General features: G+C 42.1%; 1 protein-coding gene across 3 annotated transcripts in view; it reads right to left on the reverse strand.

The window, feature by feature from the left end:
* Positions 1-13,172, reverse strand: part of GTF3C1 (general transcription factor IIIC subunit 1) — a 121,314-nt gene that overhangs the window by 31,863 nt on the left and 76,279 nt on the right. For all 3 annotated transcript variants that reach the window (XM_027862736.1, XM_027862735.1, XM_027862734.1), the window contains 8 exons: positions 12,996-13,093; positions 11,797-11,893; positions 11,500-11,677; positions 8,717-8,861; positions 5,049-5,184; positions 3,658-3,739; positions 3,302-3,487; positions 1,811-1,968 (listed from right to left, as the gene is read on the reverse strand). In XM_027862736.1, the coding sequence (XP_027718537.1) occupies positions 1,811-1,968; positions 3,302-3,487; positions 3,658-3,739; positions 5,049-5,184; positions 8,717-8,861; positions 11,500-11,677; positions 11,797-11,893; positions 12,996-13,093 (1,080 nt within the window). The remainder of the gene's footprint in view (positions 1-1,810; positions 1,969-3,301; positions 3,488-3,657; positions 3,740-5,048; positions 5,185-8,716; positions 8,862-11,499; positions 11,678-11,796; positions 11,894-12,995; positions 13,094-13,172) is intronic.

A 13,172-nucleotide genomic window follows, 5' to 3' on the forward strand; every position in this document is an offset into this window, starting at 1 on the left:
AGGCAAAGGCCCAGAAGTGGGAGATGGAATGCTGAGTTAAGGAACAGCAAGAAAGCCAGTTTGGCTGGAAGGTCAAAGATTTGAAGGAAGGGGAATAATGTGCAAGGTAGGCAGGAGCCTCCTTTCTCCTGCATGGTTGTCCTTTTGCCCCCTCTACCTCACCCTACACCCACCCTCCCACAGACACAATAGCAGGCTTGAAGGACCTTCTTTCTTGAACCTCCCACGATACTCTGTTTTACACTTCTCTAATATGGTTATTGTGAGAAATTGTGTAACAGAGCTGTGTTGGTGACACAGAGTGATAAATACTTTATGGAGCCTTTCCTTAAAGCACATTTTACAATGACTAGCACTTGAGTTTATTTACAACTGTTTCATGGGGCATCATACATTCCTTATCCTTATATCATCACTGTAAAGGAGGGAGAATTGGGAACATACTGGATGCAGCACCAATTCGTTTATTAAAAAAACATTTACCAAGTACCTATGTATGCAAGGTACCACTGCTGGTAGTGGTGAGGATATAAAGATTAAAGCAGAACCTCAGACCTGAGGATTATGGATACTGATTTAGAGCTGGAAGGGACCTCTGAAGGGCTATCTAACCTAACCCTCTCATTTTACAGGAAACACAGACTCAAAAGGTTAAGTGATGCGTCTAAGAGGCAGTGAGGGGCAGGACAGTGATAGGAACTTAGGCTCTGTGACCCCAGATTCAATATCTTTTCCATTCTACCAAGTCCTACACTTGGCTTATAAAAGAAAAATCAGTTAAAGTACAAGGTTGGGGAGGCATGGCTAATGAGTAGCTTGTGTGGAAAAGACCTGGAGCTTTTAGGAGCAGCGTCAGCTCCATGCGTCAAGAGTGAGATGTGGAACCACAAGAGCGGATGAGATGTCGGTGCATGTTAGGAAAGGCTGAGGCCTGTGCTGAGGACTGTGCACGGGAGCACTCTAGGGTGCTCTGCTCCGGAGAGATCCCATCTGGAGTACCTCAGTGAGCTGGGGCAGTCCACGCAGCAAGGGTGCCGAGGATCTCATCTGAAGAGTGCCCAGGACAGGGGAAACAGAAGGATGAAGGGCCTTGAGATACTGCTGCCTAGCTCATGCATTACTCTGTGTTACTGTGCTGCTGTGAAGTGGCCCGGGTACCCAAGAGAACCGGTGGAGACATCCTGCGGTCCAGACACAGAATGGAGGAGAGAGACCCAGGAAGGCTCAGTTCTTCTTTATGCACAAGTAGGGGGTCTAGGGAATGTCTGAAGGAACATGAGAAGGAGACTATTACTCCTTAGTGCCTTGGAGCCAGAGCAGAGGCCCTCAGACTGTGCTGCACAGGTTCACAGTGGTCGGCACAGTTCCTGCTCCAGTGAATGCTCCAAAGGATGAGACAAACCAAAAGATGCCAGATTTTTAAAAGGATGTTTTCCTGCTGAAGATCTGATTTCTCAGTGAAAATCTAAAAACTAAACATTCAAAAGACATCACTGGGATAAATTGTTGGGGTTTTGTATTCCCTACCCAGGGTTTGCGCAGAACTGGAGCTCAGCAAATAATGGTTGGACTGAGTTGAACATTTGTAAAACTCAAGTGACAGTGCAGTGGAGGGAAGCCCCAGAGGGCCAGACACAACATTTAACTAATCTATGAGCTAGAAATACAATACTGGGGCACATTACAGGTGGAGGGTAAGGTGGGAGCAAAAGCATGTTCAGGAGTGCCTGGATAAGAGGCACGTACATGTTTGTCAAATGAATGAATGAAATGGACATGGCAAAGAAAGACTGCAGCAGCTGACTGATACCTTTGTGTTTAGGACATTACTGGCAATTCGGCAAAGCATCAGCAGCCCGTCTTCCTGCATGGTCCAAGTCACGCGCAGACGCGTCATCCTCTGCAGAGCACTCTGGTCAGCCTCATCATGGTAGCGCATTTTTTTGCTTTTTTCTTCTGACTTTTCTCCTAAACATCAGAGGAATAAATATGCTGACTTAGTTTCTTCTAACAAACACCATGCTTACATTTCACAGTTTGATAGGCTTTACAACCGAAAAGGACCTCAGAGATGATCTTGTCCAACTCCCTCATTTTACAGCTGAAAAAACCTCACTGTCTGCAGATTTCACAGCCATCGCTTTGGGTGGGCACAGGGCTCTCTCCCTCCTCCTCCCCCCTTAGTGTCTGGACCGTAGGTGGAAGCTACAGGTGATGATTCTGAGTTACAGATGGTGGATGTTACCTGGCATTACCAGTTTCCAAAAGTTCATTTTCCAGATTTTTTTGTTTTGTTTTGTTTTACAAATTACAACTATTCTTAAAAAAGAAAAAAGAAGTAGGGCAAGAAAATGTCAATCCAAATCCATAATATTGACCTTTCTTAATAAATTATAAATCTAGATCTTGATAGGCCCTCCTATATTAACCTGCTCAAACACCTCCACAATGGTTTATCCAAAGGGTAATAATTCAACTGTTGCAATTCCATTTTGAAGGATATCAGTCAAACGAATCCAGTTTCCTGACTTCCCTATCCCCACAATATATGGATGAAAAACTTAAGATATCTTTGGATTCATTTTCAAATAAAAACCTAGATTTTTCTTAAAATTTAAATAGCCACACCAGCTAGATCTTTATGGAAAAATCTGGGCTACTTCTTTGAAATAAAGCAATCTAAAAAAAATCAAATATGCCTCCTTTCATCTCAAACTGTTTTTCCCTGTAAAAGACATCTGATGTGCAATCTTAAGATGCAAATCCAAAGAGCAATGCGATTGAGTTCCTGATTCAATTCTGAAAGAGTCGTGGAACCCTGCCCTGCAGGTTTTAATTACCCTGCCTGGTCTTTGAAAGAAGTTTCAAAATAGAAAATGATGTTAAATTTTGACTTAATTGGTGTACGTACAGAGATGAAAAGAGAAAACAGAAAAGAGATTAGAATTTTTGCAAGGTGTGTATATTTAGATAAGAATTTGCAAGAAACATAATCAGAGGTTTGAATCAAGACAGGAAACTAGACATACTGAGAGAATGACTACTCTTTAAAAGACAAATATAAAGAAAGCTGGGAAAACGTATATGAAAGTGCAAGGATCCCTCCTCATCTGGTAGTCTGATTGGGAAAATGAAATGGCAATGACAAAACTTAAGTATCTCAAATGAAGGGAGAGAACAGAAAACAGCAGAGAACAGATTTAAGACCTGTTTGGTATGTAATTTTCACAGGTAATATAGTGAAATCAAGAAACTAGAGTAGCAACAGAAAAGGGAAATGAAACTGCAAGTGACCAATCACCTTTCTTCCTTTTCTTAACCTTCTTCCCAGGGTCCTTTTTGAGCCTTTTCCGTTTCTGGCTTTTGCCACCCCTCACCCTCTCGTTTCTGTCTTGTGTCATTTCTTTGCCAATCTCAAACTGCTCTTCTGTCTCAGCAGGGAGTTCTGAGGGGGCTTTTGCATCTCCCAAAATATTTATCCTATTACCTAAAAATGATTAAAAGAGAAACATTACCACAAACATTAGTTTCAAGACAACTTCTGAACACGCCTAACTCTTTCCAAATTAAACTGGAAAGCTTTTTGCTGTTGAAGTATCATTAGTTCCACATTTGGGAAGAACTGAAGATACCACTGAAGCACAGAGTAAGACTTACTTGCAGCGCTTAGTGGCAGAGAGCGTTTGGATAAAAACGTCTGGAGCCTCACTGTAAGGCCATTTTCTGAAACTGTATTCTCCTAAAAGACAAATATGTGTAAGCATCAAGAAATGCCCAGGTATCTCAGGCAATAAATTCACTAACATTCACAACAGCCTTTAACGAAGCCCAGAAAATAATTTAGTAATAACAGAGGAAAGCTGCCTGCAACTTGGTCTAGAGAAGAGAATTTTCTCATGCATGCTACAGTGCCCATTAGTGTATTATCCTTTATATAATGTTTTCCTTGAGCCTCTTCTTTGAAACCTTTTAACTTGTTTCTGCAAAAATGATATATTTTTTATGCTGTTTCCTGGAAATTTTACCCCAGAGGGGAAGAATCCAAAGAAAATCTAGAACTGGAAAAGGACAGAACAGGCATATAGGCCACAAAGATGTTTAATTGAACTAGATGACCTTGAATTTTCCCTTCAGCTCTGTCAGCAGCATTCAGAGACACAAGACAATTATAAGGACTGTTCACACCTACAGTGAGCTCTACCCACAGGGGATAGCAATAATGCTCAAGGTGTTTAATAAAGGTTCGGGTAGAGGCTGATGATTTTGACACTGTCAATTACACCAATGTGTATCATCAGCCTGTGTGAGAAGGTGGAATGGTCTCAGGCTAAACGTGCTGAAGAGACCCCCGGCGGGGGGGGGGGGGGGGAATCAGGGAAATCCGAGTCCTGATTAGTGTGCAGATTTCTGTTGCTCTGTGAGGGCAGCAACAGGTCGGTTTGGACACATGGAGGGATGACCTATGTCTGTATCTCCTTTTCAAAGTGAATTCTGGGAGCTCTACTAACCCTGTCTCTCCAGGCTGACAGGAATGGCAAAGTAGAGAGTGAGGTCTTCTTATCAACTGGGAAAATAACCAATTATGAATGAGCTGTCTGCCAGGCTTGAGACGGTATCTTCCCTTAAGACAACCTTTTCTCAAGGTCCTTCCCCCTAGAGATCACACCCATGCTCTGATAAGAGCATTTCACCTGACACTATCTTCTGACACACTGAACTAAACATTTGCTTCTGATTTAACTCCAGTTTTGCTTATACAGAAATTTTCATAGGGCAAAAAGTTCTAAGTATGTAAATTATCAGTAACTGCAATCTTAAGATCATGGGCTTGGAGCTGGAAGGGACCTAAAAGGTCACCTCGTCCAACTCCGTTCATAGATGAGAAAACTGGAGCCTGAGGAGGGCTAGTGAACTGCCCGGAAGCACACAGGCGGTGAGGAGTCAGAATTCAAAGCCAGGTCCTTGACCCTAAATGCTCTTTCATATATGAACTGTATAACAACATCAATAACTGACTACAATGACACTGAGTCAGCTCAAGAACTCACCTTTCTAGTCTTGTTAATGATGTAGCTAGTCCAGATCCAATTACGCTTTAAGTGTGCATAGAAGCTGGAATCCAGACCTGCAGCCCCTAATCCATCACCAGGTATAGAACCATCATCCAGCACCTCACGGCTCCCACTGAAGAATGGAAAAATGAAGGCTCTGAGATCCTCCATGGTAAAACAGACACAAAATTGGTTAGGTAACTCTATGTGCTCTTAGTGCTTGAATGCTTGAAGGTCCTGACAGCGGGTCAGAGTGGGTATTCCCTCCATGGAGATGAATGGCAATTTCTCTATGACTTAGTAAGATAGTCTTTGAGAGTTCTGGTTGTTGTTAAGTCATTTGGTCATGTCCAACTCTTGATGACCCCATTTCTTATGCAGTTTTCTTGGAAAGATACTGGAATGGTTTGTCATTTCCTTCTTTAAGGTCCCCATTTTACAATTGAGGAAACTGAGGCAAACAGAGGTTAAGTGACTTGCCCAGGGTCACAGAGCTAGTAAGTGTCTGAGGCTGGATTTCAATTCAGGTCCTCTTGATCCCAGGCCTAGCACTCTATCCACTATACCTCCTAGCTGCCCAGAGTTGCTTGGGTTTAAAATATTATGACCTTGCTTGTGGCTACCCTGACAATGAGACTGTCCAATTTGACTAAGTTGTTTCTCAAATCCCAGACATACCCCCATGACCAGGCCTTTACAGACTGGGAGAACTTGACAGAATTTACACTCTTCTAATATAGCCCCAAGAACCCAGGGCCACTGCACTCTGTGAGGAGGCCCTGGGGTGGGACTTCAGAGGAGTATTAACATACAACATAAATAAAAAGCACATGTGTACACTTTTGCCCCAGTTAATTTCCCAGTCTCCTGAGAATTTCACACCCAGTATGATGTTGACTCCTTTGCTAGTTCTGGAATGTAGAAACTTCAGTTTTCTACCTCCTCCCAAACTGGCAGGCAAGTGGAAATGGTAGTTATGAAAATCCACTGGCAAGATGCGTGAGGGCGGAAATGTACTCCTTTGCAGGACTAAAAGAATAGGGGGAAACTACAAGAAAGATAAAAGTAGGACTCTCCCTAAAATGGCAATAACAAGAATGGTGAGAGCTGAGAAGCATAAGGATGTAAGCTCTGCCAAGAGCTTTGCACACGTGAAGACCTTATCTGACCTTGGAGTAAGGCCAGTGCCAAAGGACAGAAGTGAAATGAATTAAGAGAGTTTCAGACTTGCCCATGATCATACAACTTGTAAACAGAAGGGGCATTTTTTGAACTCACATCTTTCCTGATGAAGTATCTACTTAAATACTGACCCATTTACTAGATGAGAAACCTGCACTGAAAACTGAACTCTCAGTAACGTTTCTTGGCACATCTAATGCCATAAAGATCAATAATACTAACATTTACAGACGCTTACACCCTGGGGTGGGGGAAGGCCTTTAGTTTCTTTGTTCTTCTCAATGCCTTTTAGCAGTGCTGTGGGAAGGTTGAGGCTAAATGTAGACACACTCCTACCCTTACCCTCTCTGTATCTGGCACAAATGTAATTTTAAGGGGTCTGAGTCAGGATGTGGTTCATAACAGGATAATTAACCCAACCTTGAGGATAACCAAAATCTTCCTACGGATGACTTCCTATTGTGTATATGTCCCTCTGGCTTTATTAGGTGTGGGAAGAGGCCATGGGAACATTTCCAGGGATGAAACAGGTAATCCAAGCCAGGGGTTGCTATGCTCTGTCATGGAAAGGAAGAGAAAATAGTGTAATACGAAGTCTAGGGCACTCCAGCATAGGAAGTGATAGTCCAAGGGCAAACAGAGTTGGCAGTAAAGTGTAAAGAAGGAACTCAGTATTAGCTGCTACTGATTCTCAATGAGGGGAAAGTAGTGACTCTCCAGAGTGGTGCCTTGTTTAATATACCCCAATGAGTGATACTTGGCTTGAGCTTAGCATAGTCCTATGCTGAAGAAGAGAGAGTACAAACCCAACCTACAACATTATGAATTGGAATCCTCTCCTTGCAAACAACACCTAAAGACCCACATGACCCCCGGTCGGTAGGAAAAAGTCTGGGGTTGACTCTGCAGTTGCCCCACTGTGTGGCAAACATGCAGATGATATCCAGTCATAAGCCCTGGCTAAGACCCTCTCCCTTTCCACTCATCTTCCCTGGTCTTCTTTCTTGCTAGAGGGAAGCAGGCAGGCAATGAGTTCTCCCTGGCTACCTTGGTATGTACAAGCCTGAATTTGCTATCTTTTCAAAAGGACTCTGCCTTTCAAAGGCTTCTATCCATGGGCATAATAAGGTGGAGGGAGACAAGCAAAGTTGGTAAATCATGTCCCCCACAGCCAATAATGCACAAATTATTGATTGAAAGTTGGAAGAATAGCCTACTTTGAGTGTGGTATAGTAGTAACAACACTAGATTTTTGTAGCTAAATGAATTGGGTTTAAATCCTGGCTTTCCTTGTTTACCACACCTGGTAGCCTTGAACAAGTCCCTTCTCTTCTCTGGACTGCAATCTGAAAAAGTAGGGAGCTGGTCTTTTCAAGCTCTAAGTCCTATGATTTCCAGGGCTATGGAGTAGGCCAGAGCAGAGAAAAAGCTTCCTAGGACACTGAAACATTAAGTACACTATGCTACATAACAAGGACGGGGGTCTGGGCATAATGGAAAGGCCCATGTACATATCTGTGTTCTGCTACTGGGAGAGTGGGCCAGCCACTCTCCATCTCCCTGGGCTTTAACGCTCTCATCTGTAAAACAGGGACAAGAATATTTGTATAACCTCCCAGACAGAGAATTTTAGAGGGAAGTACTTTGTAAACCTTAAGTGCCACGTGAACAACCCCATTATTATGAGAGAAGCCACAGTGCCTTTAAATGCTCACCATGAGAGCAGCTCATACTCCTACAGGACTTCACAACAATCCTGTGAGAGGGGCAACGCAGGTATTTCTTTTCGAAAACTTCCTTTTTGTTATTATAACCATTTCCTTAAATGAAGGACAGAAAAAGATGTCTGCACAGGACTATGTGAATCTCTACTGCATCCACCTCGGTTTTCAAAAAAGTATCAGTTAAGTTTAACATGGCAGATCCACCTCGGCTCTGCTTGCTGTATCCTTTTCAACTTCCTTATGCTCTCCTCTGACCTTTCCTTTCAGTGTAATTTTAAAATAAAGTTAGGAAACTAGCTTTGGGGCCAGGATGACCCTAGTTCAAGTCTGCCCTGACTTATGCTAGATGTGTGACCCCGGGCTCTGAACTATACATAAGCTGGAGAGATGGTGTGGAACTGTACTGGTAACGAGGGCTTTCTCCCCAGAGTCCCCTATGGCAGTGAAATAACAGGCCCAGTCCCCTCTAGCACTCTTAATTATTCACTAGTGCAAGCATTCTTATTCCTGTTTCACAGAGGAGGAAACTCATCTGTGCAAGACAGATTAAGTGACCTGCCAAGAGTTCCACATCTGAGACAGGACTCAAACCCAGGCTCTTCTGACTCCGAGACTATGGTTCTTTCACTAAACTCCAAGCCATTTGTGCCCTGACACATCGCACTCTGTTTGGGCCTATGGAGAAATCTGCAAAATTCTTCTGGGTACATGTATTCTCTGTCCACAACAAAGGAGGGAATGATCAGAAGGCCAACATACGAAATGTACTCCAGCATTGCACACTTGCGCTCCAGATTGTGCTTGTCTATCGCGTTCTCCTGCTCCATGTCAGCCTCCATACTGCCAGGCTCACTGTTCGGATCCTGAGCACTGCTTTTCTTGACACGAGGGAAGCGAACCACTCCTAGGAAACCAAATAAATCTCACGGCATTACTCCTGCACCACTGAAAACATCCCCTTCCCATTACGAAAGAATGGTGATGGAATGCAGCTAGGATAAAATTAAGGAGAACGAAGTAGAAGACGCACATCTTCTAATAGCCTTAACTGCATGAACATTTTTGGGGAAGTGATTGAGGGGGCAGTCCAAGTGCACAGAGTTCTCAGGCCGGAAACTCTCTTTAGCAATGTAGACTGGCAACCTATCTCTAACTTCTAGTCTTAAAGAGCTTCCTAGGACATTGAAACATTAAGTAATTATCACAAAACCAGTGTGTGACAAGAGGCAAGATTTGAACCTGGGTCTTCTTGACTCCAAGGTCAAATGGTAGATCTATAATCAGCAGAACTGAATTCTAAAGAGATTCAGAAAAGTACCATTTATACCAGGAGAGGGAGGAGGCTATTCTACTTTAGAGACCACAGATTTATTTCATGGTTAAAGGGTTAAGTGGAACAACATGAATGAGGACACTACGCAAGTAACACTCCAAGAGGGGGAAATGGCCACAAGGAATAAACAACTACCTGTACTCACTTGTTCTGGAGAACAACCCTGATAGCAAGGCACCAAGACAGAAGACAGAAGGGCTGGAAGGAGAAGAGGAGTGACAGGGGTAGGAGGAAGAGACAAGGGAGGCTATGAAGTCCTTTGAGGTAGCTAGTTCTTTCAATTGCTGGCTAGCACCTAAGGTTCCCTGTTTCTCCCTTGGTTGTGCTGAGCTAGCTATGTGTTTAATAACCTATACTTGATGCTGAAACAATTTTCCTTCCTGGGATCTAAGTTATTCCACATTTCCTAGGCAATGATGGAAAGGAGTCTTCACTGATCTGTGATTTCACCGGTGTGGGTCCCTGTCTACCTCTGTGAATGGAGATCACGGGCCCTTACACACCTCAAAAGCTAGTTGCATGAGCAGGTATTTAGGTAACAGCTGGGCTCATATTTGAAATTTTTTTCAATTTGGAAGACGCTGCTGGAACTTGTGTTCAGCTGGCCTAGACTTTGAGAACTGAGGGTCACCTCTATGCCACAATACAGTATCTGAGGATGTTACTGACAACATAACATAACCATAAGACAAATAGATTACAGTCTAGCACAGTGCTGTATATATGGTATGTAGGTACTTAATAAAAGCTGATGAATAAAGTAAGTCTTTAAGATTTCTGGGATAAAAGAAATTAAAGAGAAGCATTACTCATAGGTGTATGTGTTATTTCCCTATTTCTATTAAAGGTGCTATCATTCTTATAGTTTCAGAACCTAGAAGTCACCTTTGACTCTTTTTCTAGAACTATAGCAAATGTTCTGTTACATGGACACTTGACATGGTTGAAAATCTTCTGACAATCTTTGCTAAGAAAATTCTGAAACTATAAAGAATATGCCAGGTCATAAACTTTTATCCTGGTATAAAATGCAGTAGTAGTTGGTCAAACAGCAGTTTGTATTTTATCCTAGAGGCAACTGCAAGGTCCTAGAGCTTTTTGAGCCAGGAAATGACATGGTTCCACCTGTTCTTTAGGAATATCCATTAGGATGACCACTGTGTTGATTTGTTTTGCTTTAACTACACTTACTTGTTGCAAGGGTTGGTTCTATTGGATGGGGTAGAAGAGTAGTAGTGTCAGCAGAAAGTGAAAGTGATATAAAAAAGGGCACCAATAAAATAGCAAACAAACATTTTAAAAGGACTATCAATTTGGTAAATGTGAAGAAGATGCCCCGAAAAGGGGAATAACTTGAGGCAGAAGGACCAATTAAGAGGTTATTGCAATAGCCCAGGCAAGAGTGATGGCAACTACCAACTAGGGTGGTTGTGATGTGAGCGGAAAGAAGGGTATGGATGTGGGTATGTTTCGGAGGTAGAATTGACAAGACTTGTCAATTGACTGGATGTAGGGAGTGAGGGAGAATGAAGAGCCCCAGACTCCTAGGCTGTGGATGTGGGTGAGTAGAAGATGGTGGCACTGTCAATGGAGATAGGGAAATGATAAACACACATATGAGGAATGCTACCCTTTCTGTTCTACTCCTTGCTTTAAGAGGCAATGTGGTGTAGTGAAAAGAATATTAATGCTAGAGTCAAAAAATTGGGGGTCTGAGTTCCAGCAGGACATTTATGAGTTGTATGGCCCACTCTAAACATCCCTCTCAGTCTCTCCTCATCTCTAAAATGGGGAGAATCCTTGCACTACCTACTTTAGAGGGTCAAGGCAAGGAAAGGACTTTGAACACAGTAAAACAGCTCTAGAACAGTTATTTTTATGGGTCTAAGAGGTAAAGGATTTTAGTTCTGGTTCTAAACACAAAAGGAATAAAGGTGCCCAGCTACTTTCCTGGAGAGGGAATAAGGAAGAATAAACACAAGAAAGGATAGTATAGTGGGAAGAGAGCTGGATCATGTCAAGGAGACTTGGACTCTACTTCTGGTACTGCTTAACTGCCTAAGTGACTTTGGGCAAGTCACTGTTGTTAGGTCTCGGCTCCCAAATCTGTAAAATGAAGGGCTGGATGAGATGGTTTCTTTCTAGCTCTAACATTCTTAGGTTCAACACAATGGAGGAAAAGTAATGAGATCTGGCAAAGAAATTGTACCTAGTGGAGTATTGAGGCAGACACACTGTAAATCAAACCAATAGTTTTCCACATCTTGCATCGTGTCCAGAATGTACAGGCGCCTTTCATAGGGTCGGCTGCTTTGGGCCAGATTATAATGTGGTTCACAGATGGTGGTATCGATTATCACTGCATTCTTCTTTAAAAATATGAATACCTATAAGAAAATTGTGTATGCGCACAGACGTGAGCAGTGAGTTTGGTTGCTGGCACACTGCTCCTGCCAACCCACTGCCACTGCCACCACCACCACAACCTGGGCTTTAAAGATTTTACCTGATCTTTATCCTGAAATTTTTCTGTGGGACCAAACTGCAGCAGTCCCATATAGCAAAGTCTCTGAAGATTCTCCACTACTGAAAAAATATACCGCCTGTAAAAGAGATGGATGAGAATGATGGGCATCCTGACAACCACTCAAACATCACCAATTATATTTCAGGGTTATTATTTCTGGAGCAAGAAAGGGACTTCTTGCTCTAAAAGTCCCTTTAAATGAAACTCAGGCACCTCAACTTGGGCCTTTTCTCATATAAAACCCAGAATCACCATTCCTACCAACTAGCAAAGGAAATGGAATATATTATTTTAAAATCTGGTTTTGATTTAGCAATCAGAACCACTGGGAAAAAATCATCATCAAATCAATGTTTAGGGGGAAAAGTATTTACTGAGGACTAGGGATTTGGGGATAAATTCATATGAAAGAAAACTGATTAACATTTGTAATTTAACATAGAACCTTCTTCCCTAAATAATTTTTTCTTTCAATTAACAGTTAATTTTTACTTGAAAATAGCCTTGATATTATAATGTTTAAGCATTTCATATATGTCATATTTTATATATATATTTATACTTCAATGGATCTATGATCTCATCAAAATGGATATTTCCTCTAATGGTGAAGACTGAAATCCAGCTTTTCTTTTCATCCTGTGAAATTCTTGTACATGTTTTTTCCATAAATCCTCCAGCAGAGCTCTCCCCCAACATATTGGAGGCCTTCTTTAGGGGTTTTTACACTTTGTTGTTGACCCGAGAGTACATAGATGGTCTGTCTGTATCCCTTACCCTGATGATATGACTGGCCTGTTTCTTTTTATGATCACATCTTTCCTAAATGGTATTTCTTATTCCAGTGGCTAACAAGTTATCATTAGTTATGTGCTATTTCCATGCCCTTTGGGTCTCCTACGTTACTGAATGGCTGGAAAAGAAGTTGTGTGTCTTGAGTTACAGTCATATTGTACCACTAGAATTACACTCCTCACATCCATGCAACATTTCTCTTTCCTCCCCCCTTTTCTCTATAGAAGGTAGGAAAATTAAATGAAAATTATCAGTCTTCATTACCTTGCTGGAATAATTTGTTTCTCCTTCTGGGAGTATGTTTACTTACAAGACTGCTTTAAAAGATACCTTGGCAAAGGTACTTGCCAATGTTAAAATCAGTTGAAAGCTGATGAACTTACCTCTTATACAGAAGTTGCTGTCGGATTGGCCTGGGAAGAAATCTAATCAAAGTATGCTTCTTCAAGGGGTCATTCAAAAAATCTTCCAGGTTGTCCACCTATAAAGGTCATTTTTAGGGTGTACAGATTCTAAAGCACAAAATGAATGGCAAGGACCATAAAAGAACACTAACAACT

Source organism: Vombatus ursinus, unplaced genomic scaffold, assembly GCF_900497805.2.
Source record: "Vombatus ursinus unplaced genomic scaffold, bare-nosed wombat genome assembly UNPS02014770.1, whole genome shotgun sequence".
In the NCBI taxonomy this organism is placed as follows: Eukaryota; Metazoa; Chordata; class Mammalia; order Diprotodontia; family Vombatidae; genus Vombatus; species Vombatus ursinus.